General features: G+C 40.9%; 1 protein-coding gene across 1 annotated transcript in view; it reads right to left on the bottom strand.

Annotated features, from left to right (window-relative positions):
- Positions 1–3,040: 3,040 nt before the first annotated feature.
- Positions 3,041–27,090, bottom strand: part of ITPRID1 (ITPR interacting domain containing 1) — a 44,140-nt gene continuing 20,090 nt past the window's right edge. The window contains exons 6-11 of the mRNA XM_030444643.1: positions 25,948–26,002; positions 10,500–10,585; positions 8,636–10,108; positions 5,107–5,234; positions 4,180–4,291; positions 3,041–3,445 (exon numbers count right to left, since the gene is read on the bottom strand). Coding sequence (XP_030300503.1) covers positions 3,041–3,445; positions 4,180–4,291; positions 5,107–5,234; positions 8,636–10,108; positions 10,500–10,585; positions 25,948–26,002 — 2,259 coding nt within the window. The remainder of the gene's footprint in view (positions 3,446–4,179; positions 4,292–5,106; positions 5,235–8,635; positions 10,109–10,499; positions 10,586–25,947; positions 26,003–27,090) is intronic.

Here is a 27,090-nt window from a genome sequence, read left to right as displayed (position 1 = left end):
TTCTTTTCTCTCCTATCTTCAACAGCAGCATTAGGAGGCTTAGTCCAGCCATCCTTGTAACATACTTAGAGCAGTCATGAAGTGAAATATCACTCAATGGGCTCTAGGAAAAATCAGAGGATTTTTCCTTTTCCCATTTCTTGGTGCATTTTTTGTTATTGCAGGGTTACAGATTAATTATTAAAATAACATTGAGGGCTTGAAAAGTTATCTAGTTATAAATACAAACAAATTCAAGGTAAGAGGATCTGTAAGTGTGTGCATATGGGGAAAAACTAGCTTGTCCACAACTTACACAAGATTATTTTACAATAAAATTGAAAGGAGGAATGGGGTTGCACATATTCATCACCTAGGGACTATTCAACCGGGAGAGTTTTGTTACTGAGAGTCATATTCGGTCCTGATTGAGAATACAAAATGTAGAATTCAAATAGAGCCAGAGGTCCTGCATGATTTTCTAATCAAGAAGAGCTGCCACCTGCCAATACCATCTTATCTACACAAGGACATAAGATAGGCAGACAGTGGTTGCAGCACCGTGTACCTACAGAGCTTCTATGCATCAATGCTGCAGTGACACTTGCAAAAACCATCTTGCTTCATGGGAGGAATCACAGTCCTGGTGTGGCTGAGATAAAGAAGCATCTTTTAAGAAGTACCTCCTTCAGGAGAGCTTCAGCACTGACATCCTCTTTATTTGCCTGCCTCCACAAACCAAAGTACAACATCTGCAAGTGCAGCCCATAAGACAGTGGAGAAAGAAAATGCTAAGCCAAATTTATGGCTTGTTCCACCAAAACTTAAGTGAGGTTTGCTTTGGTCCTGTTTGCATGCTTCCTGAAGATACTGTCACAATCACAAATCTTAACATTTAAACTCTAATACACTTGATAGTGTGGAAGTGGTGTAAAAATCCCATGCGGGGTCTCAGGAAAGGGGCAAATTTCAACCAGCAAAATTCATGGCACAGCAGGCTGTGGAGGATCTTGTCAGTTCTTGTGTTATGTACTTCTCTCCCCCAATCATTTTATTACTCTGAACATCTGTGGAAATGTGGAGGTGCAGGGAGCCTCGAGGCTGCTCAGCATGTTTGACTCCATTTTCTCCCTAAACATGTGCAAATGCTACTTCTATTTGCACCTTTCGCAGAGCTGTGATTTGCAACACCAAAGCCTAAATGACACCTAAGATCCCTCCAGAGCATTAAACAAACAAGCCAGTAGGACATCTCACAGTCTGGGAAGTGCTAAATTGAATGCAATAGTACAGACTGCACTGCTTTGAAAATGAATGAGTCAAATTTCATTGCTGTGATCCAAACCCGAGAGGTCTTTTCTCATGGCTTTTTCTGCATGAATTCAGGCTTTGTGTACTCCCCAGAAAGCTGAACTGGGATTCTGATTCAAGTTTTATAATGTAGAAAATCTTGTGTTTCTAATCTCATTTTGGTTTTAATTGGATTTATGTGAAGCAAATATGAAAAGGAAGAGGATATCCAAGACACTATCCACAGTAATATTATTTAACATTCCATACGCTGCCAGTAAGCTTCTGGTTTGATACTGAGGGTAGAGACAAGCCTCATAAATTACTCAGGGGCAAGTTAGTAAGAAGTTAAAAGCTAGAAAGTAGCTAGGACTATACAAGGTAGCTTGGACTTGAAGTTTAATATCGAAGAACTGTGTAAAAATAATAGGCTATGAAGAAAATACCTTCTAGTGATACCTCCTGAGCTGTCTTCAGGTTTTTAAGTTTCTTCTCAAAAGCAAGCCCTATTTCTTTGCAAAGAACAACCCTATCTCATGTGATTGCCACTAGGAGCATATTAAATTCTGCAGTCACAATAGGGGAACCTACATAGCACCTCTCTATGAAACATCCTTTAAAAACCCCTGTTTTCTGGCCAGTTATCTCATTGCAATGAAACTTCTGTGATCAGAACCTTCTATAGTGCAACATTGACTTTATTTGCTGTGATATACCATGAATTTCAGGAAAAAGGACACAATTATTAAAAACAATTTCCACCAGTCTGTCCTCCATCAGTCTTTTCCTTCTGCTGAATCATTAGCTAAAGAATTTTTGAGAGATTTCTTCAACTGGAAAAAAAGAAGGAAAAAAAGTATTATTTTCTTTGTGTGCTGAGAGAATGACCAAGAGTAGTCTTAAAAGGAAATGTATGCAAAAGGTGACAAAACACAATCTCAAATACTTCAGTTCCCTGTTTTAAAAGGAAATGGATACAAAAGATGATCTCAAATACATCAGTTCCTTGTTCCTCACTGCCTATGGTTCTCATTCTTTGATTTGTGCCCTAAAAAAACCTGATTCTGTTTGATAATATCAGTGATAATATCAACAAAGAGAAAGAAAGAAGTATAAGGATACAACAAAGACTGCTCCCTCCCCTGGTGTTTACATGAAGTTTCTGAAGAATTTAAAGCTCATTGTTCATTTAAGAGAGTGATCAGTCCTGCAAAAATTGAGACACATGCTTGGATGGAAGAGACTATAAATGATAAGGGAATTATCTAATAGATTTTTTAGGCGTATTTTATACCAAGAAAGTCAAGCATACAATTTTTTACTGCTGTGTTGTTAGATCAGATGAGTCAGAAATGCTGACTTTGCATTTCTTCAGAAAAACAGCAAACCTTACAGTTCACTGCCTTGACTGCCCTTGTAAAACTGGATAATTGTCTCTGCAAATTGAAGTCATAAATTACTAATTTCACATGGTGGGAAAGGGTTGAATATACTAATTAGTCAAACAGTTGCATTGAAAGTTCAAGCAAGCCAGGCAAATACCATCCATGCATTTGTACATTCTTCTTTCTGGAGAGCCTCAATCATTGCCACAGCTGACTGAGAAATATCCAGGCAGGTCCAGTTCAAATGCTACCTGTGTTGCCTGTACAGACTGAAAGTGCCCTAAAACACAGGCTCCATCCCTTTGGATGAATTAATGGCTTAGTGGGAAAGGGTCCTGACCTAGGCTGTGGCAATGAGATGCAGAACAGTAAAACCTCATTGCAGGTCAATGATCCCCTGCACTTAAAAACTTGAGGGTGAGACTGAAACATCTCCTTACATTGTGTAAAAATGCCTTAAGGTCCATTTTTGCATTGGGAGGTCCTTTTGTTTCCTTTTTACTGGTGAACTCCTGCAGACCAGAGTCATCTGAATTTGGCTCAGGTGTTGTCCTGGTAGGAAAATGCACTGGGGGTGCCCCTGGCTTCAGGGCAGGGACTGACCCTGTTACTGAAGTGGTTTTGCTTGGAGCTCTTTGGAGCATTATTTCTGAGCACCCACTTTGAAGATGCACAGTGTCAGCAGCATCTGGAAACGCTTGTTTATTTGGGGCTTTTCTTTCTCCCTTCCACTCAGAGAGTCCAAGCTCGGAAAACAGATGGGATTGTTCTACTAGTAATTGGTCCAGCTGCTGCAGAGAAAATGGAAGGAAAAGCATATTGCAGTAATAAAAATATAATAAAAGGAATCAAACAGAATACACAGGAGTATATGAAGCATGCCTGCTGCTTCTGCATGGTCCGAAGAAGACATGCATATCTGGCAAAGGAGATGTTGCCATAAAAAGGAGGGCAAAGGCATAAAGATTTTATTCCAACTGATAGATCTAATTGTCTAATGGAAAATCTCCAAATGGACTTCCATCTGTGACCAGTACAGTCCTGACCCTCTAACCCAAGTTTGTCAGGGAAGAATCAAAGACAAGTAACTGATCTGATCATGTTTTCTTTACCTTTCCTTACCAAATGGAGACCTGTTCCAGAAAAGAACCAGAACAGCAACCATTTATCAGTAATTCTGTAGGCTGTCTGCCTGTTACTTTATTCTGGAAATCATGGGACCTTCATAGAGCAGAGGAGAGTACAGTCACTTCTGTAAGTATTAGCACTTTTCCTGGGTGGTTGAACTCAAGCAGCATAGTGAAAGAGAATCACAGAATCATTAATGTTGGAAAAGACCTTTAAGATCATCAAGGGAGCCAAAGGTATAAACTGTAAGTCTGTGATAGAAACTCCTCCTCTTTTTGGCTCTGAAAGATGTATACAGATGTACCTCAGAGTTAACATTTTGAACACCAAATAGCAGGACACTTTAAAACTTTAAAATCCCCCTGCAGAACCTAGAGCAGTGGCTTGTACAACATACCATAAGGATGTCCTCCCTGACCTGGCAAGTTTGATCATTCAGTTGAAATTCCAGCTCTGCAACCTCCTGACGAACAGCTCGCCGTAAGAGTTGCAGGTGTCTGCCTTCTTCCCTGTATGGACAGCAGTGAAAAACACACTTGAGTGAGCAGAGAACAACCCCCTCTTCCTCAGCCTCAGATAATGCTTTTTTTTTTTTTTTTTCTGTTGTGGTCTTGTTTTCACCCATGATACCTTACAAAATAATAGGTAACAGTCCATGTCTGCTGGACTTGCATTTCTTTGATTATCCCAGTTGTAAGATCAAACACGTTCAGCTTGAATCTGGGCAGGTTTATCAATTCTGGTTCATCATCAGCACAGAGACTGTGTAAATGCCCTACTTTCAGGCAACTCAAGGCTGTAAGCTCCTAGTAACTTTTCGTGGCTTCTCAGAAACCCCAGTGAACCTGGGCTGAGGCCACTAAGATCTAGTTCAAAGTTTCCTGTATCATCACCCCATTGATCATGAGCACTAAGTACAGGCCTTAAAATGCCTGATTCATCAGAGATCACTCCCACCTCCCTCTCTGAAGCCAGCATTGACCCAGGAGACCAAGGTACAGCTGACTGAGATCTGTTCCTCTGCTCCTACTTCTATTAAAACATAGTAGTTTCACACAAAAAATCTGTCCTGCAGCTATGAATCATTCTTCCCCTTCAAAGTACTCATATATAGAGGCTTGAACTGTGAAGAGAGAAGCTGGACTTTTTCTGAGCAAAACTCCCAGCACAATACATTTCTCGTTCGCTTTAGGGGTGCCCACATCTGCACCTCACCTATGTGAAGTGTTGTGGTAACACAAGTGACCAAACACCTTGCATGTGTCCATGGGCTGTTGTTGATGCTATGTTTGGATTTAGGTAAGCCCATTGGGCTGCCATTTACCTTCCTTCATCTGGCATTGCTCTGGAGAACAGCATCTGCTCTTCCATCAGGTGCTGCTCAATCTCATCCAGCTTGTCCTGGAAGCGCTGGCAGGAGCTCTTCATTGCTTCTATTTCTTGGAAGGTACACTACACAGAAAAGCAAGAAGATAGCCCTCTTTACCACTTTTCTTTGAGCACTTCCATGTTGACTGTGTTTGAAGCTGACAGCTCAAGCAACATGAATCCTCCTCTTACCCACACAGCAGGGACTCTGAGCAGCTGCCACGAATGTCCAGGTGGCACTTCAAGTGAGCTTGCTCAGGGTGCTTGCATCCCAGTCACCACCTTCTCTCCTAAAGCATGTAGGACTAAATGCTGGCACTACTCAAGCCAGTGAAATTTTCTTTTTTGCCACTGAAGAGGAAAAGGACTTATATCGATGTTCTGACACAATGTGACAAGTTCTGATGTTATTGCTCTGTTGACAGATAATATATTTGAGCAGGATGAGTTGCATTGGGCTTAAGATAGGTCAAATTACTGACCACTGAAAGTTCAAGATTTTTTTGAAAAGGAGAAAGAGGGAGAGAGGGGAGATACATAAGAACTAGAAGAAGGAAAAGTATCTTGTCTGACAGTTAGAAATCTAGAACTGGATTTATCTAACCAAATGCAGATGTATACTGCAAGACATATACATGCAAGAACTGCAACAGAGTACATTTTCTGATCCAAAAGTAGACATCCATAATAGGTCAGAGGAACTATGCCTTAACTATGACCATTTCCCTTCACTGAGAAAAGTTACCTAGTGTGGCTGATCATCTACATCAGCCCTGATGTAGCCACCTACACCAGGAAAGTCTCAAGGTAAATGAGTAGGAATGGTACATCAAAAATTAAGATATACACGTTACTACTTGGTAGGACAGGACTCCTACAATGGCAGCACACCTGTGACATTGTGATATCTAAGTTTCTAGCCACATTATAAACTTCTTCTTTTTCAAGACAGTAAATGCAGACAGCATCATCTAAATGAGTTTGGAGACAACAGCATCTGCATTTTCAAAGCTTGCTGCCCTGTTAGGCTGAAACTGCTTTGAGTGCGAGAAGGTGTTTGGCATATTTCCATCTTGTCAGATTTTAGTCACCTGTAACCCATGAGAAGACAATGTAGAAAACTGCAGACCACTGTAATTGACAGGAAACAAGAAGCATATTTGCAAAGCAACCTCTTCTCCCAATCTCTTTAGATTCCTGCAATCATGTCCTTTGATGATCTTTTCATATTTGTGTACATGAATGTGTCCCTCAATCCCAGCAAGACCAGAAATGTGAAGAAGCCCTCCCAGCTGGGAGATCAGCCTCAGGTAGAGGGTAAAAGATGTTCCCCATGCATTTGAAAAACCCCATTCTCAATTGCCATTTCAATGCAGCTGCTATTCTTGGCACACTCCTGCTGTCCATGACTTGGGGTGAAACAATCCTGTAGCAGTAAATTGAAAAAATTTAGTCCCAATAGCCATGGGGTTGCATCAGAAAGGGCTAATAGTGCCTCGTAGTGGCTTGACATGGTCAGTATTGTGACTGGAGTGGAGGTGAGCTCTTAAATATCTGCTCCATGCCGGGCTCAGCTGGTGCTCTGAATCATGTAGGTGAGGGCAGGAGTCACATCCAGTGAGGTACTCAGATGTTTTATGACCACCTTCAGATTATGTGTGGCTGATTGCACCTACCCCAAACCTTAATCCTCAGTTTTCTTGTTTCCAGATGTGCATGTGTGTGTATTATGGTTTGAGGGGGGGCAGGTTAATTTTACAGTTCCAATACGAAGACCTAGAGAGAGGGTCTTTATCACCTGGAGGGATCCCAGAGGGGCAGAATGTCAGTATCAGAACATCAGAGAAACATCAGTATTCTTTCTCATTTCCTGACATATTCTATAAAAACAGGTAGACAGAAAATCTGTCCCCTTTCAGGACAAGGATACAAATTCATTGGGTTCTGGAAAGCTGTGAACCCATTTGCCAAGTCATCTCTGCCACAAGGGACCCTTGTACACTTGTTTGTGATGTCATCAAGATAGCTTTTTTGCGTATATTTGTATATATTCTTTTCCTCATCCCATGTGTTAATATCCCTTCCATTTTCCAGTAAACTTGTTCCAGTTTTAACTTCCAACCTTTAAGTCTCTTTTCTTGACTCCCTTTTTATCATTCCCTGGGATGGTGGAGGTGGTTAACAGAGAGCAGTTCTGTTCCCTGAATTTTGGTTTGCCCTGACCATTAAACCAAGACGATGGGGTGCAAGGGAGCAGTGCCCACATAACAATAATGGTTTCTTCTCCCCACTTTTATATCTGACCAGAGGGAGAATTTATTTTAAAAAAAACTTGCCCAAATGAGCTCCTGTCATTCAGGAACAGATCTTGGATAACCATATGGTCCCAAGACTGTTTCTTCCACACTCCCTGTCCATCCACAGACTACAGAAGACCATTATCCCCTGTAAAATGACTGATAAAATGAGTGATAAAACCCTTTCCAGCCCAGCATAAGGCACTGATTCACTGCCATCTTGTGGCAACAGCAAGACAGTTGACAAAGGCATCTTTTCCAGAATAACTGCTCCAAGACAAGACATTGCTGGTTTATATAATCAGTGATGTGGCAGCAAAAAGCTCACCTGTGGAGCATAAAACTCCTCCTTTTTTGCTTTCTGAAATGTTTATCTAATAATTTTCACCCCCAAACTGTACAACCATTCAAGTTACATTTCTTTATGAAGAGCAAAGAGAAAAAATGGAAATACCTGCAAACCACCTTCCACATTTTTCTCTGACTCCCTTCCTTGCTCTCTTTCCCAACTAACCCTGAGTATTTCACAGCTTTTGGGAACTCTCAGGAATTCTGAAAAAAGAATTCAAATCTGGTGATTTGAATTTACTGTTGATATTTTTATGATTTGATTTAGTGGGACTTTAGATTTAATGGAAGCTTGTTATTCTGTTATCATAAACCATCTCTAAAAAGGCCTGAATTGAGGCTCTGAGAAGTCAATTCACTTTGAATTAGAGCTGTTTGGCTCGTGATACATATCTAGGTGTTCCCAGTCTTTAAAAAACGCTAAGTAATAAATCCTAAATGAGTTCTCAGTAAAAGAAGTCTAAATCACATAACCTTGCAATTTTTGCAATCCAGTATGTTCCTCAGTTGCTCAGCTGATTCACAAGAACTCACTGAAACTCATTCTTATATCTCTTCATTTGACCTGTAAGCATTATCACAGTTTGCAGTAACCATTTTAAGACTGAGCTGATGTACATAAGTTACTGAAAGAAGCAGCCCAGCAAAAACTGGAGATACACAGATACTTTTGCCATTTTCATCTAGAAAGGGATGTTTCTTTCCCCATCCATTTTCTCAGTTATGTTCCCAAGATATGCCCCACTGAAGAAGTGAGCATGGCAGAAGAGAAAAGGGAAAGGCATTTAGCTCCTAAGTGTGTCAGCTGAGCTGTTCATGTCTATGAAGAAACCTACTTACTGGAGCAAAATTCCTCATTTCAGTGTCCTGTAGGACCGTCAGCATTTTCAAGAGCTGCAGCTGGGTGGAGGCATGGTTTGAGCAGCAGCCCACGGGGCAATGAGGAGAGACATCCCTGGGGAAGGACCACAGGCAGCATCCATGACAGCAGCAGCAGTGACAGTGGCAGCTGCCCTGCACAGCCCCAGCACCAGAGGCTTCATGCCAGTAGTTTGACCTGTGTTTGCCACAAAACATGGTGTCAAGAGAGGCTGATTTTTTCAGGTGACCGTGGGGTAGATGGAGCAGTGGTGGCCACCTCGCATGGGTGTCAGTTTGACTGGAAGCTTCAGAGATCTGCTTCACAACATCCTTTGAGACCCCTGGGTCTGACCATTTGAGAGGATCACTGTCAGAGTGAGATGTGTCAGAGAAGTCCACAATATCTTCTCTAGAAAGGCTTTCCCTGGCAGGACCATCTTGCCCTGTGCACTTCAACCTTGAATTAAACTCCAGCCCTGAAGACATCTGGACAGTAACAGATTTCAGAGGAGTAGAAGCCATTTCACCATTTTGGACAGCAACTCCCTGTTCTGGTTTGTTGGCACCAAACATCTCCCCTACACTATCAGCCTTTTGAGCTTCAGATGAACTTAATCCAGGACCTTCTTCTAGGCAGAAGGGGTGCCTCTGAGATACTGGCAGAGAATATCTTGAAGAGGTCCTGCTTCCACTTTGCATTGCTGAACCCTTCAGTGGAGCTTCTGGGAGACCTTTTTTGGGGAAGCATCTTGTCTTTTTTGAATCATCATCCATACTGCAGAACTTCTTCCTGTTTTTCAACTCACTCAATACAAGCAGAGTACCATCTTTGCTGACCACTTCCACTCCCCAACATGGTCCTTTAATACATCTCGTACAACCCTCATGGGCACTTTCATGACATGCAATTCCAATGTCCTTTTGAGTTACACACCTCTCACCTTCATCTTCACTTCTGATTTTGCTCTCACCGATGACTGCAGGGTTTAAGTCATTCACTTTTTTGTCTTCTGTACTAAAATAGAAATGATGGTCAATTTCTGGGAAGCAAAGATCTCCTTCATACAGAGTATCATCCTGAAAACAAGGACTGTGTTCTTCTGTAAACTCCTCTTTTTCCTGTTGCTTTCTTCCAGTTTTATCCTCTTTCTTGTCCCTGTCACATAACATTTCTTGTTCAAAAATCTGTGGCTTAGTATTATAACCTTGATACTTGCCACTCTCTACCATCAGCAGTTGATGAGCATCTTCTCTCTGATCACTGCATGCTTTTGTTGATGTAGGTATTGTCAAAATGCTCTCACAAGCTGTGATGAAGCATTTAGCAACACAGTCATCTGGCTTTTGTTGAAAATCTTGATTTAACAAAGGAAAAACTGTCCTATGTGACACATCTGTTTCTTGATCGAGGGTATCAGAAATAAAATCAATCTTCGTGGACAAAGGCACATTCTGAAGGGGGGAACAAAACAAACAAACAAAAAAAGAGGAATCTAAATACTACATTTGTTCCATCACACTGGTCTGCCCACCACTTATTTTGCTCCATACAACCCCAGGATACACTAAAATACATCTTTAAATGCCCAGTGAAACAAAGAATCAAAGATTCTTGTAATTTTTTTTTTCTGGTGCCTGCAACATTGAACAAGTCTTGCATTAGTGTGGTTGAGGAGTTGAACAAAGTTCTGAGAAAGCTTCTTGCTTTCTGAAGTTTTCTAGGAGAATTAATTTGTTTTCATGAAGTTTTCACAACTCCATGATTTATTGTTTTTTAAATGTTACTTGTGCCTTGGTTACTTGGTCTTCATAGACTTACAGGCAATGATTGCTCATTTCTTACTTGCAAAACTACAGGTTCTGGCAGCTCCTCCATGAACCCACTGCTGTCTGACTGGCAGCTGCTTGTTCTTGTCACCATCACCTCTGCTGGGAAAAAGAAAAAAAAAAAAGAAAAAAAGAAAAAAAAGTAAGAAAAATTAGAAAGGAAAACAGAAATCAGTAGGCAGCCAAAAGTAACAGAAAGATAAGCAGGGGCATTGTAAATGTACATTTCTATAAATATATTTGATCCTGTCCAGAAATCTGCAATATTGCTACAACCAGCAAAAAAAGAACAAAATATGTTCAGAATAGCTATTACTGATATTACTAAGCATTGACTTACTCACCAGAGTAATAGTCAACTGCAGATTTCAGATTCTGATATATTTACAGTACATACACAATGCAAATAACCTATGAAGTAGCCAACTATTTGTTTTCTTTTGCTAAAAATATGGACTTTTGATCATTAGAACTGGCTCAGATCAGGTCTTGTTCATACCAATGTAGTTTTGATGGCTTCCACCAGGTAACTCCCAAGGAAAGGGAGATGCCCAAGTCTCTCCCTATACTAGATTCTCTCTACTTTGAAGCACCATATATGATTTTGGGGGTTTTGTTTGTTTGAGGACAGGAAATTACAGTAATAATCAGAGACGATGTAGGGTTGCATGGCAAGACATAAAGGCAAGAAGTATATATTCTAAATTTATTCCAGAGAAGATTTTTATCTAGCAGCCACATCATCTGGCTAATTCTTACCCCAATTTCTGAAATTAAATAAATGATATGCCAACAAAATGCTGACAACAAAACCGAACCCTCTTTGAAAGTAGAAATGCCTGACAGTAGACCCTCAGTTCATCTGTACAACCCAATACCTCTCAGCCCCTGGATAATCTGCATTTTCAGATAATCTTCCTCCTCAGATAATGCCCTCATTATCAGGTAGCTGGGGCAAAAATAGAAGTAGAGCTGGGGGAGCAGGCTGAAGGAATCTGCTGGGGATGGGAAGAAGCAGTGACTGAGGCACCCTGGGTACATTTCCTCTCTTGTTTCTTGCACAGATAATCACTACTGATTGCAAGGGCTTTTTATCTTCTGGTTATATCCATGAATATATGGCAATTCACCTAGCAGTTCTGAAACCTAACTTATTTGTTGTTATTGGTGTGAACTGTTAAAAAAATCTATAAATTATGTGTTTATATATTAACAGATTATGGGCTTTATTAAACATATCTTGGGCATAAATTGATGAAAATTACACTATCTATTTGTAGTAAACAACTGTAAAACTGAACCCAGAAATAATTGTATGGGTTTTAATATAATTACTTGCATTGCCACTCCTGGTACCATCAGCAGCACATCAATCCGTCAGTTATTTTTCTTTTTCAGATGAGAAATATGTGGTTCCCATCCCAAACATTACAAAATCTGCAGTGATGTTACTGAAAATTGCCTGTGGGTGGTCCCAAAACTCATCCTTGCAGTTTCCCACAAAACACATCATGGTTCAGCTTCTCCCCCAGGGAGACTGCTCTACAGATTCTTTAAACTTTTATAAAAGCTGTTTCAATTACCCTTTGCATCTTTGCCAGCTGTTGCTTCCAGAGTGTCAGTCTGGCCTATGGTTTTCCATACATAAAAATTAGGAAAGAACAGCTTAGGAAAAATTTTGAAAAGCTGAAATGTTTCAGCTGCTGTACTTCCAACCGTTTTGGAACTCGAGTTATTTGAGTCTCAAATAGTCAACTGGATCTTAAAATCCTAATAACTGACATTCAGGCTTTAAAGTTTGCAAAAGTAGGAAAACACATTATCTGCTTCCCTAGTGTCCTAAGGCGCCTGCGTGTCTCATGAGGCAGGCAGGATACGCAGTAGCTGGCATGCTGCTAGAAATCATGTGTAGGGAAAAACCCTGTAACTTTTATTGGAAGAGCCAGTGCGGTTAGAATTCATCTTCTGACCTGCTCAAAACCAGATGGCTGTATCCAGTTTTGACCCTTTATTACAGTAAGTTTGATGGAACTGTTCCAAGAATAGTGTTTGTGTACTGCAACCCCTCGGCCTTTCCAACCACGTTTAGATTCATGCATTTGCTAAGGAACTACCCAAAAGATGTGACAGTGGACTCCAGGTGGATCCTTAGGTGCAAGGAGACTTTAAAAACTTGATGAAATGCCTGCAGATCAAGCTAGTATCACTTGAGTTAGGCTTCAGAGAGACCTCCATGTGTCTCCTTGGGCTGGAAGGAGGTGTGATGTGTGCTCTGCTGTCATCACTCCCATTGACTATATAGGAAAGGATTGTATATATACATCATATAAGGCTCAAATCACTCTGAAAGGCTGGCTGTGGCATAAGTCCAGTTTCTACAAATTTTGTGCTAGAAAATTAGAAACTTATAAAAGAGAAGAAAGCTCTAGTAGTACAACTACATAAGCACAGTTCACCTGTGCATTTTACTGTGATTTCCTGTCCTCAGACCAAGTAATCACCTTCATCTGAGTTAGGCATCTAATTTGCACTTACCTATATATTAGATATGTAATGAACTAATACCCCCAGAGTAAAGGCTTAAATTCCTCATATAAGCAGCACAAATTGGTATCTCTGAGGGTCTGAGCTGCAGTTCTTTTCCAACTACATTCAGATGCCTAATTCAATCATTACATCCCATACTGACTCGCAGGATGCTATCCAGTGTGCCAGGCCTTGACAAAGGTAGGAAGGTGAAGGTAAGGAGTTTTTAAAAGATGGGCTGTTTTTCTGGCTCTGTAATACTTTATTCAAAGCCAAAGTTTCCCTGATCCCAGTGGAAGCCTACATTTTTTTTTAAAAAGTGAAAATTAATATGGGCCTCCAGTTCAAGGTGAGGCAAAAAAAGCTATTAAGAGATTGTCAAGTGCTCCCACAATGACTTCAAGCTGAACAAAGTGCTCCTGAGAGGAACGTGGAGCAGGGATGTGCTGGGAAGATGGGTTGCACTGTGGTCTAGGGCTGTGCCAGAACAAGATCAAATGTGAAAACCTTTTTAATTTGAAGCAGCACAGTTTCAACCTTTGCAAAAATAATTTGATTTCCTGACTGTATACCAGAGCCGAGTAATATTTGCATGATGGCGTCTAGCATTTGCATACTGGGGAAATTGTTTTGGGTAAGGAGTGGGCCAATTTGTCACTTCATTTCCTCCAAGTGTCTCAAATATGGATTAAGTAAGACTGCAAATTAGACCATGGCTGATGCTGTCCTGAGAAGCAATAGTGTTTCTCCCTTTGTGAATTTTTCAGTAACATTAACCTTTTGCCAAGGGTAACAGCAATGTATTCCTTGGCAGGCTCTAATACCCAGTGAGGTTACTCACAGCCTGACCAAAGCAGGTCTTTGCTAGGGCTTGTAGGACAAATTTCTCTATCTACCAGGTTTCTGAAAATATACAGGCTTGATGCAGGTGGGGGTTTGTCTCAGAATGGACTGGTATCTAGAACCCTTTCAGCAGTGGCCAAGGCCACCTCAGGGATACCACTTCTTCACAGCAACAGCTCCTTATGTTTAAATGAACTGAAGTCTTTTAGCAACTGGAAGATTGTCTTTAGGAGGGATACAAGTTGGCCAAAATTTACAGAGTTAATTTTGACATTTTTAAAATGCTCTCACCTTTCTCTTTCAAATGTTTGGTTTTTAATTATTGTTTCGGTTTTGGGTTTTTTCCATTTTGTTTTGTTGGGTTTGTGTGTGTGTGGGGAGGGGGTACTTTTCTGAAAGAAACTGCATTTTTTAATTTGAGGTAGAAAGGAGTAAAAAAATGGATTAAATCACCTGAACATTAAACGAAATATGCTTCCCTTTCTAGTCTACCCAAACTGCATTTTTCCATGATCATTTGGCTCAGCCACTGAACCAAAATATCCATTATTCATGTAGATATACACAGTCCTCCTAGTGTGTGGAGACACTCAAACCTGTAGAGATTCTGCAAATACATGCAGAGCATCACACCAAGGAAAGATAAAGTATGTTTGAAGAAGAAGTCGAGACGCAGACCAGTATTCAACTATGAACTAAAAATTACAACTCTGGGCCTTGTGTGGAGAATACATCTGGCTATGCTGGAAAGAGAAAACCTGAGTACTGCCCCTGAAGACCTTGGTGAGGAAAACCTTGGCTCTTCGCCTTTCTGTGCTAATTGAACTGGGAGAGTTTAGCTCCTGCATCCCATTTTTGTTCTGCCTGAATTTTAAATAAAAATAGGTTAGAGGAACTTACTAATCAGGTTTCTGCTTCATTTTGTATCGCATAAGAAAGTATATGCTTTCCAAATCCCAAAGGTCCCACAGCTTTCCAGCCCTTTACTTGATCAATCCAATTTCATTAAGAGACTTTTCCTCTCCCCTTATTTGCATGCAGATAGAGCAGCTTCTGTTTTCAGCAGCCATCAGAGCAGGAACTTTCTGAAACTATCAGGCTCCTAGGTTCACCATTAATGAAGAATATTCCCTAATTAGTGAAAAAATAAGTTCTGGAGTACTGTTCTGCATTACTCTGAAGACTCTGAACCTGGCTTTTGGTGGACTTGGCTGAAAAAAAACACAACCTCTTCCTAGTCTCCAGCCTGGAGAATACTTGGAAACTGCAAAAGATGTCATGAGAGCTACTGTGCTGCTTGTAAATAGCATTATTTTTGCATGCCTTTTGAATCACATTGACACTGATGAATGCACTTCAATATTTGTTTTTCTACATAATTTGAGTACATGAGGAAACTATAGACACAAAGACTTCAAATGCAAGAACATTTGTGCAAATTTGAATTTCAAATTCACAAATTTAAATTTAGACTGTGCATCCTGTCATAGGAAAAAGCAAAATAGCCAACTGCAACCTAGCAGTGCAGTTCAAATTTTAGGTATTTTTGTAGCTATTTAAATGCTGCTGGACGTTGATGTGGATAAACATTTCTAAAACTACCTACTACATAAGAGGGAGTAAATAACAGAGAACCCACAATTTAGTCAGATATTTTGAAAAAGAAAAAGAAGCTTGAAAGGCTTTTCCACTTCAGTCTATAAGCAGAAGCATTTTGCAGTCTCGCACAGAACTCTCAAGGCATTAACTTCATTACAGCTTAAACACAGACTAAATACTGCAGGGAAACTAGATTCAGGCTTAAGTCTGTACATGATGCTCCCACACCCAGAGTTAAATGGACACACAAATATATCACTGATTTGGCCTTAAAAAGTACATCTATCCAACAATAACTGAATTCAACAGTAGCTGAACACACTAAGAGATGGAGTGAGTGAACCTGATACTATGTCCACTGAAGTGCCATAAATGAATAGATATTTTATTACATTATAGATGTTTTGTGTTTTGCTTCTCAAACACAGGCATCATATACCCAAAACTACACAGTCCACCAAAGCTGCTCAGCCTTATGGCTCTTGCAGCAGTGTGTGGAAGATGTGATGGCACTTATTCTCCGAAACTTTCAACACGCAAGTGAAAACAAGAAGAATGTCTGTCCTACATGCCAAAAAGGGACTTTCAAAAAGAAATTTCCAGACATTACTTTCAAAAATTTAAGTAGTTACTGGAACCTTCCCATTTAAGCATTTAAAAATATCTGCTCTGCAAACAGGTAGGTTTTTATGTTATCCTTAACAACACTGCCCTGCCTATGGCACAGTACAAAAAGGCTTTGCATAACAAATTTTCTGTGTGCTGGATGAACACGTCCTGTGTGGCACAGTTACAGGTGTTCCTGTCCTGTGATGGGAGGGCTGCTGCAGCTTACTCCCCTCTCCTGCTATTCAGAGAGGATAGGCAACATCAGTTTTAAGTACCACATTCTACTATAGGGTCATTAAGAATTAATAAAACTCCCGTGAAAATATGTATTCTGCATAAGCCACAAAGTAATTTTTTTTTAAAGTGATGTTATCCAAAACAGTGGGTTTTCAGAAACTCACTAAATCTTGGTGCAGCAGCAGCAATTTATTCTGTACAGCTTTCAGCATTTTGAGAAAAGAAACTGTTACTCATACCAGCTTCTATGTATGTGGCAAAATTCGATCCAATGCTAATGTTCCATAAAACCTGCCCCTTTCCCAGTACATTGTGCTTTCTTTCCTTAGCCTAAGATGTAATCCCCCCACTGGCAGCTGCACCAATTACTGGCTGTTAACCACAAAGAGAAACATTTCGTTTAGTGCTGCAGAAATCCCAAAGGAAATTCCTAGTAGGAAACTACACTTAGTGTTTCTTCTAATATTCCTGCAAAACTTCTCTAAAACTGATTCACCTTCTGCTTGCAGCTGAGCTGAAAACTGTGTGGTTTATCTTAATTTTCTAGAAAAATGCAATACATAGTTCTACAGCTTGCCTGTAGGACAGATCAGCCCAGAAGCCCTTGGCACTGGAGCAGGGCTGCTCCACTGACCCCTTCTCTCCTGCTACAGCTCTGTTTTGTGCTGCATTTCAGGAGAACAATCACGAGATGGCAGCAACACATAAACCAAACACTGGTTCCAAAGACTAGTGCTAACTACAGTATTTCCCCATGTCCTGCAAATTTTATAATGTCGGTGACATTATAGCAGATTATAGCAAAATTTATAGAAATTACCTGATAAGAATAGTCATATTACTTGAAATATTACATATTACTTAATACACCACAAAATGCACCAGATGCAGCAAAACTTCCTGTTCCAAAAACAGAAGTAGGTAAAAAATTCATCTCTTCCTTCCTTTCTGTGTAAAGAAGGGGAATTTCATACCAACCATCTAACACTGGGAGAAAATATAAATTATAAAAATAAAGGCACTACATAAGGCAATTTTTCTTAATAATTTTTTGCTAACATGCTGGTAGGTGCTGTATGAATGGAACAGGATGGTCTGTGCACAGCAGGGCATCCAAGGTAAAGAAAACCTGGCTCCTCTGAGGTATTTCTTCAGCTTGTCAAAACTGAGTTATCACAGCTCTCACCCAAGCCGCAGAATCCCTCTGCCCATTACTTTGGGTACCACTGGCACAGAGGGGGACTTCAGATTCACTTTTCTTTCTGTGGGGATGAAGTCAGACTCACGGTGGGCAAGCAGGGGAAGCCCTGCAGCCCCTATAACTGCAACCACATCACTTCAGAGACAAGTGCATGTGTGTTTTGCTACACCTTGAGGAAGTGGGACAGGGTGAGGGGGGCAAAGGGTGGTGGACACGTATGTTGTGTGACAGATACTGATATTTCTCTTCATTTCCACATTCAGCACAGTTATCTAAAGGGTCTAGCTGTCACAGCCATCATTAGCAGGGGACACGTGCATAGCTCTAGGGGCACTGGGAGTGCACAGAATTTGCTTTGTGTCCTCCTGCCCAGCCTTCCATTCCTTGCCCAGGGCCTGGCTCCCTGCAGTGCTCAGATTGTCCACGTTCCCCTGGGACCACATTGGCCTAGATGCTCTCCAGATATCAGCACTCGAAGGAAACAGGTCAAAGAGCATTAAAGACACAAACTGTGTTGGCCCAGAGGATGGCAGAAACAGCCTAGGTAGCAAAACTATGTCTTCTCATCAGAGCATTCAACTTCAGTCCTCCTCCAAAACACCCAAGATAAAAAGCAGTTTTGCACCAAATTCCAGCCAGGTTTTTGGCTTAAGATTCAGTGTATAGCATGGTTATGTCTAGCATGCTTGTGGCACAGCACAGCCGGCAGGCAGAGCACAGCAGCCTGGAGAGCTGCCCAGGCTGCAAAACCTGTCTGAAGAGCAGGCTGAGAGAGAGGGTGCACAATCAGCTCCCTGTTGCTAGGGCTATAGACAGCCACTGGTACCTTGCACTAGATGCTTGCATTCTTTAAAGCTAGTGAACATATTTACTGATTTAAAACTAGAGTCAGTACATCTGCTGCTCACTACAGCCAGCACCACAACAGCAGATATACATATTCTCCTTTGTGAAATGCCTGGAGCTGGTGGGTGGGGGGGATGGCTCTCTTTCACATTACAGGTTTTTCTGGGCTCAAGTTAAGAAGAAAGCTTTTGAGAGGAACTGAATTAGACAATAACAGTTAAGGTACTCATTAACAAAAATTAAATAATTTTATGGGGCTTTTTTTTTTTTGAATGCTTATATTCCCTCCTCCATACCCTTATCAGACATGAATGTGGGGAAGGTCAGAAGCATGTTCTCTATCTTGTACATCACTGAAAAAGATGTTATGTCCTGCAATAGTCAGCCACCCCTGTGCCTCTCTAGAAATGGTCAGAACTGACATTTGTGGTCTTTGGTGACAGGTTTACCCTCCAGGAGTTTACACCTTTGTCCCTTTCAAGAATACTCACAGGACAATTTGGTCCATGACTCTGAAAAACTCCCTATAGAACTAGAGAAAGTATTAAAAGTAGCTGGGGCCAGAGGTCATGTCAGGTTTGTAACACAGGTCAACATTTTGAATCTGCCTCTAAGAATGACAGACTCACTCCTGCAAACAGCAACGCTCAGGAGCAAGGTGGCTGCTTTCCCTGCGAGGCAGAGCTTCCCCTTGTCTCCTTCTTGTCCTCCACAAGAACATACTGCCCTAGAAACGATAAAAGTATAAATGAGTAATCCAAGAGCTGAATTTGACAGGAAAAGAGAGAACACTGTAGGCAGCTCTCCGTGATAAATGATGTTTCTGCAGTCTGGGAGGTTAGGAGTAGTGATGAATCTAGTCAAAACCTGAAATTGCAGTCACTTTGACAATGGTCTTTTATCTTCCCTCAGCTGATGAAACAGCTTCAAACTTTGCCAGGTCCTCCTCCTACTTTTCCTTGAGAGTCAGTATCACTTCCATCTTATTTCAATTGAGCTTCAGCCAACTGTCATTAATTCATTTTCGTGCCACTGCCAAATGTCAGGAGAGATGGGTGATGGTTGTGTCTGCTTCTGATGAAAATGAGAGGTAGAGCTGAATGTCATCAGCCTACACTGTAGATCACATTACATCACAACTTCTCCCAGTAGCAGCTGCACAGAGATAATTAATAAAAAATAAGAGATTGCAGGCAGCCTGGTAGGGCTCTCTGCAACTGAGAACACCTCACAAAAGGGAGAATGGCTTCCAGAAACCCATACAGACACCTTTTACAAAAAAATGAGTTAAAAGCCCATATGTTTTTGTTAGGGCCTGCAACTTCTGCCTGGTCAGCAGTGCCCAAATCAATTGGGAGGCCAGAAAAGGTATCCAGCTCTTGGGTGGCACTTTGTAGAGATCAACAGTGAATTATAATAGCTCTATTTCCATGGTAATAGCCATTAAACTGTATTCTGGGAGTCTAAGAATGCCAGCCATAGCAAGCTTACCTCTCTTTGACAGTGATATTTTCCCAAGGAGAAATGCAAAGTATCAGGCAGTAGTTGATAAGTATGTAGAAGATCTATAGAAGAAGAATAATGTTTCTCATCCATAAAGAAATCAGAGTTTCTAGAGCATAAAAATACACCAAAAGTCCCTTTCTCACTGGTTTCACTGGTGGTGAGAGGAATCAACACTCTCATAGCAGCCTTGGCAAAGAAATATAGTGCTATCAGGAAAAGGATGTACTTTCTCACAAAGCTGCCTCAAAGCCTGGGCTCTACGTGGGATTGGTATTTTAAATTTGGCAGCAAGATTCAAAGGGTCAACTGGAACAATTAGTCTAGAAGCATGGAGGTCCCTGACCACGCAGGCAAGGCTCTGATCCCCCTGTACTCTGTTGAGGATGGGAATAAAAGACTGAGGAGGAAATAATAGAAAAAACCTTCCAAGATCTCAGCACAATTAGATTTCATTTCAGAAGTTTTATGATTTAAAAACCTGTCATTGTTAATCTAAGCCTGGTCTAGTGGAAGGTGTCCCTGCCCATGCAGGGGGGTTGGAAATAGATCTTTAAGGTCTCTTCCAACCAAAATCATGTTATGATTCTGTGATTTGGTTGTCAAAGTATTTGGCGGTCCTCCTGGATGCCTAAGTTTTTCATTATTTTTTCCCCTCTAAAATTTAAACAACAGCAGGTTTTGTAACTTCCACTGGGCCATCTGCCTGAAGTATGCAGTGTGTGCATATCCTTTCCCACTAGGATGAATCAGCCCGCTGCAGCAGGACCTAAAATATGACACATACGTGCAACGAAATGTTATAAATGTGCGATGACTTTTAGGAATGTACTCAATAAAAATCATATAACCCCTAAAAGCTCCTGAAATTGTTGCTTGGACCTGAGGACTACAGGCAGCATATCCTGACACCACTGGCAGGTGGAATGACCTCCCAGAAGCCACGTCAACAATCTGCCAGACTTCCTTCCATTGCCAGTCTTCCCGTTTCTGCACTGGTGAACATCGTGTCACCACCTCCTGAGTCTCCTATATCAATTCCTAAACTTAGGCACAAGTATGTGTGTGAGATACATCAAGGTGGACTGAAGTAAAGCAAAGCAGTCAGGGTATCCTGAGGAGCTGCAGAAGTAAATTGTCTTTATAGGAGGAATTCTTTGAGGGAATCAGGTGACTCAGGATGTTTCTGGACAGAAAAAAAAAAAAAAAAAAATTTACTCTTTTCTCTAAGTGTCTGGTTCTTTCCAGGATCACAAAATTCCCCTCCAGACTTCAGGCTATAAAATGCATTAAAATTGTACAGTTCTTTTACTCACACTGTGAATAATAGGACCCTTTCTGTAAGAAACAGCAAAGACTAAGAAGGTCTTTACATGGTTCATGTGCAGAAGATGGGAAAATAGGAGCTGAGGCACCATAAAACAAATGGAGGCAGCCCAAAGCAGCTAAAGAAGGTGGATGTCTCTCTTGCACCAATTCTGCTGCAAAAGATAAAAAAAAACTGTTGCAAAAAAAAGGGATCTAGCTGTTACAGAGCCATTCAGCATGTTTTATGAAGGGAAACCTCATATTGGAGACTGCGTAAGCAATATCAAAGTATAAGGCAGCATCAACAAGAGTAGCTGTAGGACATTTTTAAGTTCAGGTCTTGTTTTGATTGCAGCTTTATCATGTCTTCCCTTTGGCCTTCTCTTTGTCTTTCCTTAACCTTGAAACTGTACTTAAAATTAAAAGTCACCATGTTATAAACAAAAGCACTGTTACATAGGCACTACAGCATATAGCAAAAATGAAGTATCTGTTCACATCTTAATACTGAAACTACAGAATGGTACGTGGAGAATTCTGCACTCTTTGAAGCATAAGAAATAAACGTGCCTTTTCTTCTTGCACTTCTGAAGACATTCATTCCTTCTTCAAATGCAAGCAGACATTACAATGGATAATGGATAATAAACAGGATTCACGTTCTTGGCACTCAGTCAATTAAAAAAAAATTACCAATTGCATTCTGCAAATATTCCCATGGTGCCAAACCAACAGAGGAGTTGGTGAGTAGGAAGACTGAAGGTGTGATAATTGAAAGAATTGCTACTTGGTAAGTCAGGGGAGCTAATGTGTTAGCTCAGCATGGGGGGAAGCTAGGACGTTCCCAGCTGCCGCAAAAACTGGGTGTACGCAGTCCCTGGCACCACTCGTTGGGACAAGATGAATCACAAGCACTTCAGTAGCAAGCTACCATGTCACAGCGAGCCAGATGGAGGTGGTTACTTCTCTGATTGATTGCCTTGTGGGCTACCGAGGGCTTTTCCAGCAGGCTAATGCCTTTCTCTTGGCACTCAAGAGCCTGGGAGCAGCGTGTCTGCTTGGGTCAGCACCGTGCAGGAATTCCTGCCTTTCGGGCGTGTGGCCGCCCTGCAGAGGGAGAGGGGAGTAAATAAGGAGCAAAGGGGAGCAAGTGACTACAACCTGCACCAGAAACCCACGGGTTCCTGATGCCTCCCTAATAGATGTTGCTGCTAATGAATTTTCAGGCACGTGCTGAGTTAATGGGGGTGAGCCACATCGAAACATCCTTTAGTTAAACCCGGTGCTTTGCAAAGGCTAATTGAAAAAGGAAGGAGCAGCAGGGGTGGGGTGAGGAGAACAAGGCAGAAGAGGGGGTGGAGGGGGAGAACAGCCCTATTTTTCAAGTGTTGAGTATGAAATCCCTGCAACAGATGAGTTTACATGCAAGCCTGCACCTCATCTGTGCGAAGATACAGTGAGTGGAGTCAAGTAATTTTCCTCAGCACACAGCATCCCCAGCCCCTTACCCTGCCCAGCCAGCTTCCTCAACTGTGAGCTTTAGAATATAAACAGCCAATAAGTAAGGACAATAACTGTAGTTCCTGCTGAGAGCTAACTCTGCCTGTCATGCATTTGCTGGGTCCTAATACAGGACAGTGAATAAAGCTTCATTACAGAACAATGGAGTTAGCTGCCAGAGCCTACAGATTTGAATAAACAACAAATAAGCAACATCTGCTCCAGCATATGTGTATGGTAAAAAAAAAGTCACAAAATAAAAGAATTTGTAAATGCCAAAAGCAACACTAAACTGCCAGTGCTACTGTAGAGTGAATTTTTAATTGCACATGCATACAGGCAGGCTGTGGGTATTAGTCTCACATATGTCTGGTTGCTGTCAACCTGGGAGTATAGATGAATTTAATTAAATAAGGATTATCCCTTCTCCCCAGTACAATTACTTATTTATAACAATGATAAAATTGCCTAATAAAAAAGATTGTAATATTTTTTAAAACATAGCTAGAAAACACTCTGCTTTCCCTGTAAGTCATTCAGAGACGTTTTGGAGGGGGGGTGTGTGTGTGAGCATCTTTTAAAATTAAGTCTCAGCATTCTGCCAAGAGAAAGGGAAAAAAAGCCTTATCATAAAGCCTACTGCAGTTAAACAGCCAGAATCTACATTATGGAGAAATATAAAGAAGACACACAGCAGCCAGGGAATTGGTTTTCATGGGGAGTGTAGAAAATTAAGCAATTGGACTAAAATTGAGGCCAGGCTACAGAGCCAAGGGACAATACTGCTGGGACAAGTACTTCCATAAGTCAGCCGTCTCTAACATGCCCCTTCCAGGCAAAGCAGGCAGTTCCTATCTGACTCTGTTTCTTTTCATTGTGGGCACCTTGCATTTCCCCACTCAGTGATCTGATCCAGCGGGGTCACGTAAGGCTCTCACATCTTCACCATCACTCACACCCTTTTCCAACAGAGCCCACAAGCAAATAAGGATGGACCCTTATGTTATGATTGTATGAGCCTTGACAAATAGGCAGCCTGTGCCCCAGGGAACATGGAAGCCAAATCTAAATTCAGGCATGGTCTCCTGGGAGCTGAGGTTTTCTTTGTGTTAGCTCTTGAGGGACTCTGTTTCCCACACCCTTCTGCTTTGAAGACCCCTACTTATGGGTCTGAGCCACATCCTGCTGAACCTTACTGAGGGCTAGGTATTATTCACTACTAACAATATTATGTTCATAACCTGAAATTTTTAGACTATTTCCATGATGCACAGCAAGTTAGAAGTCACAATAAAGCTCCCTTGAGTATGGATGGTTATGCCATTTAAGAACAGTGGGAAAAAGAGAAAGAACATGAAAAAAGCCTGCAAGAAAAAGCCGGAAAACTCTACTTCAAATTTAGGCCAAGTGTCAATGACACTGAAGAAACAGAGACAGAGAAAAAAAAATGAGCACTTAAACAAAACTCTAAAATGGTATTCTGGTTCTGAAAAGGCATAAATCTTACATAAGTGTAGTTTACTTGTATGACTTTGACCACTTAGCTGGATAACAGTCTTAACAGAGTTAAAACCAAATAATTATCTACTGCATTTTATGCCATGAAGCTACTGCTTAATACATGCTTATTCCTATGTCTTAAAAGAGTGTTCAAGGCTTACAGTTAATTTTTTCCCTCTTTCATTGTGATTGATATACCTATACAATCTGCAAAATCCTTTAACTAATGCCCTTCAACATTAAATGGAACAGTAATTTTTTAGAGATGGACAAAGAGAGGAAAAAAAGCATTTGTGGTTATGTTGTTACATTTTGATTTTTTTCCCCACTGGGCTATGTCCACATTTTCTTTTTTTAACTTTCTCACTGAATGTTTGTCCAAATGGTGTTTTTCACTGCACCAGTCCTGGGTAATTGCTGTTCTTTATACAGGTACTGCTATGAGCAAAGACTACTGGTCTGGGAACTCATCTTGGTTCATGAAGTTCAAGGAATCCATCAGAAAAAAAAAAACAACAAAGTAACCTCATGTAATTCAGCTGACAAACTGTACAGTCTGATTAGCAAGAAGAGCCTGACACTAAATCCTGAAAGTCACTAGAGCCATATGTTGACTGACTGGACACACACAACCCTACAAGAAGATGTGTCAAGAGAAGAAATCTATTATGCAGTTAAAAAGAAAACAACTAGCAAAACAGTGAATGTATGCTTACAAATCATTTGAGAATAAAAACAAACCCTCCAGAACTAAGGAATTCATGCTATACTCAATTGCATTTACTCAGCTCTGGCATTTACCAAGAAAATCCAGCACACAGTGAAAATATTGTTCTCACTGAAGTCACTGGAAGTTCTGTCACTGTCTTCAACAGGGTCCTGATTTCACTCCTGCAAATCCAGCTGTCACTCCAGCCAATGGCATATGTGAATGAGTGGATATCTGATTTTTTTTTTAAATACCTGTGTTATAACTCTGGAATTTCTGCTGGCTCCCCTAAAGTGACAGTGTAGTCCTCGGAAGGTGAGGGCTGGCAAAACTTCCACCTTTGCCCCTTGCTATCTGCTTCTTGCTACTTCATAGTTCTTTCACATGAAATTTCTGTCCCATTTAATAACCAAACAACCACCAGTCCTGATCTAAGCACTGGCTGGAAAGGTTCATTGGAGCACAAGTCCAAGGACTCCCTGTTCTAGAGACTGAACAGCCGTTCCTCCATCACCTCCCCTGCCAGAAAATGCTTCCCAGGATTGAAACTCAAATTGCCCCAAATGACAGCATAACATCTGGTATGACAGCTTTGGCTTTACTCCTTTCAGTAGACTCAGCAAATAGCTTATATTCTAACACAGGATTCAATGCTATGTCAGCTCGTGTAGTGCTAGCCATTATGTCCAGTCTACTGGTTGACTTATCTCCCAGAGATCCAAGAGGTAGCAGATAAGGAGTCATCTAAGACTGGCAAATAATTCACTGAGCAGAAGCAAAGCTGTGGTGTCACTTGTAAGATTGGAGAGGTCTGCTTAGCATCAAGCAGATACCCCAAACACTCAGAGCTGTGCACAAGAGGTGCTCTCTTTGTGGACACTTTTTGGTCTCCCTGACACAAAGTATAATTTACAGCCCCACGATTTATTGTGTCATATTGTCTAGGTTGCCCTGTCCAGAATAATGCATCCAAATGCCAGAAGTGGTGGGAGCACAGAGGGAAAATGTATTGTTAGAATTATCTTTAGAAGCAGCTAGACGGAAAGTGTTTTATAAACTAGAAAAGTGTCTCTTAATGCTCACCTGAAGTGGTGTCAGAAGCATTTCCATAGGGGATTTCATCTTCCAAACTCTGAATCTGAAAAAAACAGAGGAGGAAAATTTCTTATTGATAGCAATGGTTATGACCGCATGTCTTATTATGAGTAAAACCAACAAAAATAATCCGGACATTTAAAAGTGAGAACATAAAACCTTTCAGATGGTTCTTTTTTTGTTGTCTCCCTTAAAAAAATATTTGTTCTTGTCATAAATCAGGTTCTCATCTCAAACTAATCAACACATAAAGTTTCCCAACCCATAAATACTCTAGCCATCTTGTTTGAACAGCCTCAGAGAAATGCTCCTAGGAAAAAAAAAAAAAAGAAAAGAAAAAAAAGAGGAAAAAAATGCTTAATAGACTAAATCCAAGGAAGTGTAACCATATGGAGGCAAATTCTTGCCAAAGAGGTCAGAATTTTTTCTTCTATAAGAACGAAGACTCATTTGACTTTTTCATAGTATCAAGGGGAACATCATGCCATGATGCTTTACAAACTCCTCCAGAAAAAAAACTTTACAGGACAAGGGCTCTAGTAGATATGAATAACTCATGGACACACATGCTGGGTGTATCCTACATTCAGCCTGTAGCTCAAGAGATCTTTAAGCCCCTCATTGTCAAAGGCTAGAGGAGTACAAGAGTACTATAAGAGCTCTCTGTGTCTGCTATCCTGTTCCCTATCCATCTACTACTGGCCATTGCCAGACTAACCATTTAGGTGTCCTAATTGTTTCAGCCAATACATACTTCTTACAGCTTAAATATAACAATGTAATAGAGAATATTTAGAAGTTGAACAATATAGACCCTGTCTAATTTCAACATAGAGCATTCAGACATACACACATAATTTGAACATACACATTGTCTTAGACATCAAACTGGTGAGTTTACAATCAACTCTGTCTACTGTGCTGTCAGTGTCCTCACTTTTGTCTGAGCCTAGTCATGGAGCTTTTAGTCCAGCATGCTAAGTGCTTTATAGATGTAAGAACTATTCTGGCACTATAAATTTACTGTGCCAGAGATCTCCAAAAGAAATCCTCTCCTCCACTAAGGTTGATAATGAGGCCCATGCTCTGATGCTTGTGTCAACTCTGTTGACACAAAGGTTGCACCAAAAC

Source organism: Calypte anna, chromosome 2 (genome assembly GCF_003957555.1).
Source record: "Calypte anna isolate BGI_N300 chromosome 2, bCalAnn1_v1.p, whole genome shotgun sequence".
Lineage (NCBI taxonomy): Eukaryota > Metazoa > Chordata > Aves > Apodiformes > Trochilidae > Calypte > Calypte anna.
Note: the sequence above shows the minus strand (reverse complement) of the source record. Positions and strands in the feature narration are given on the sequence as shown.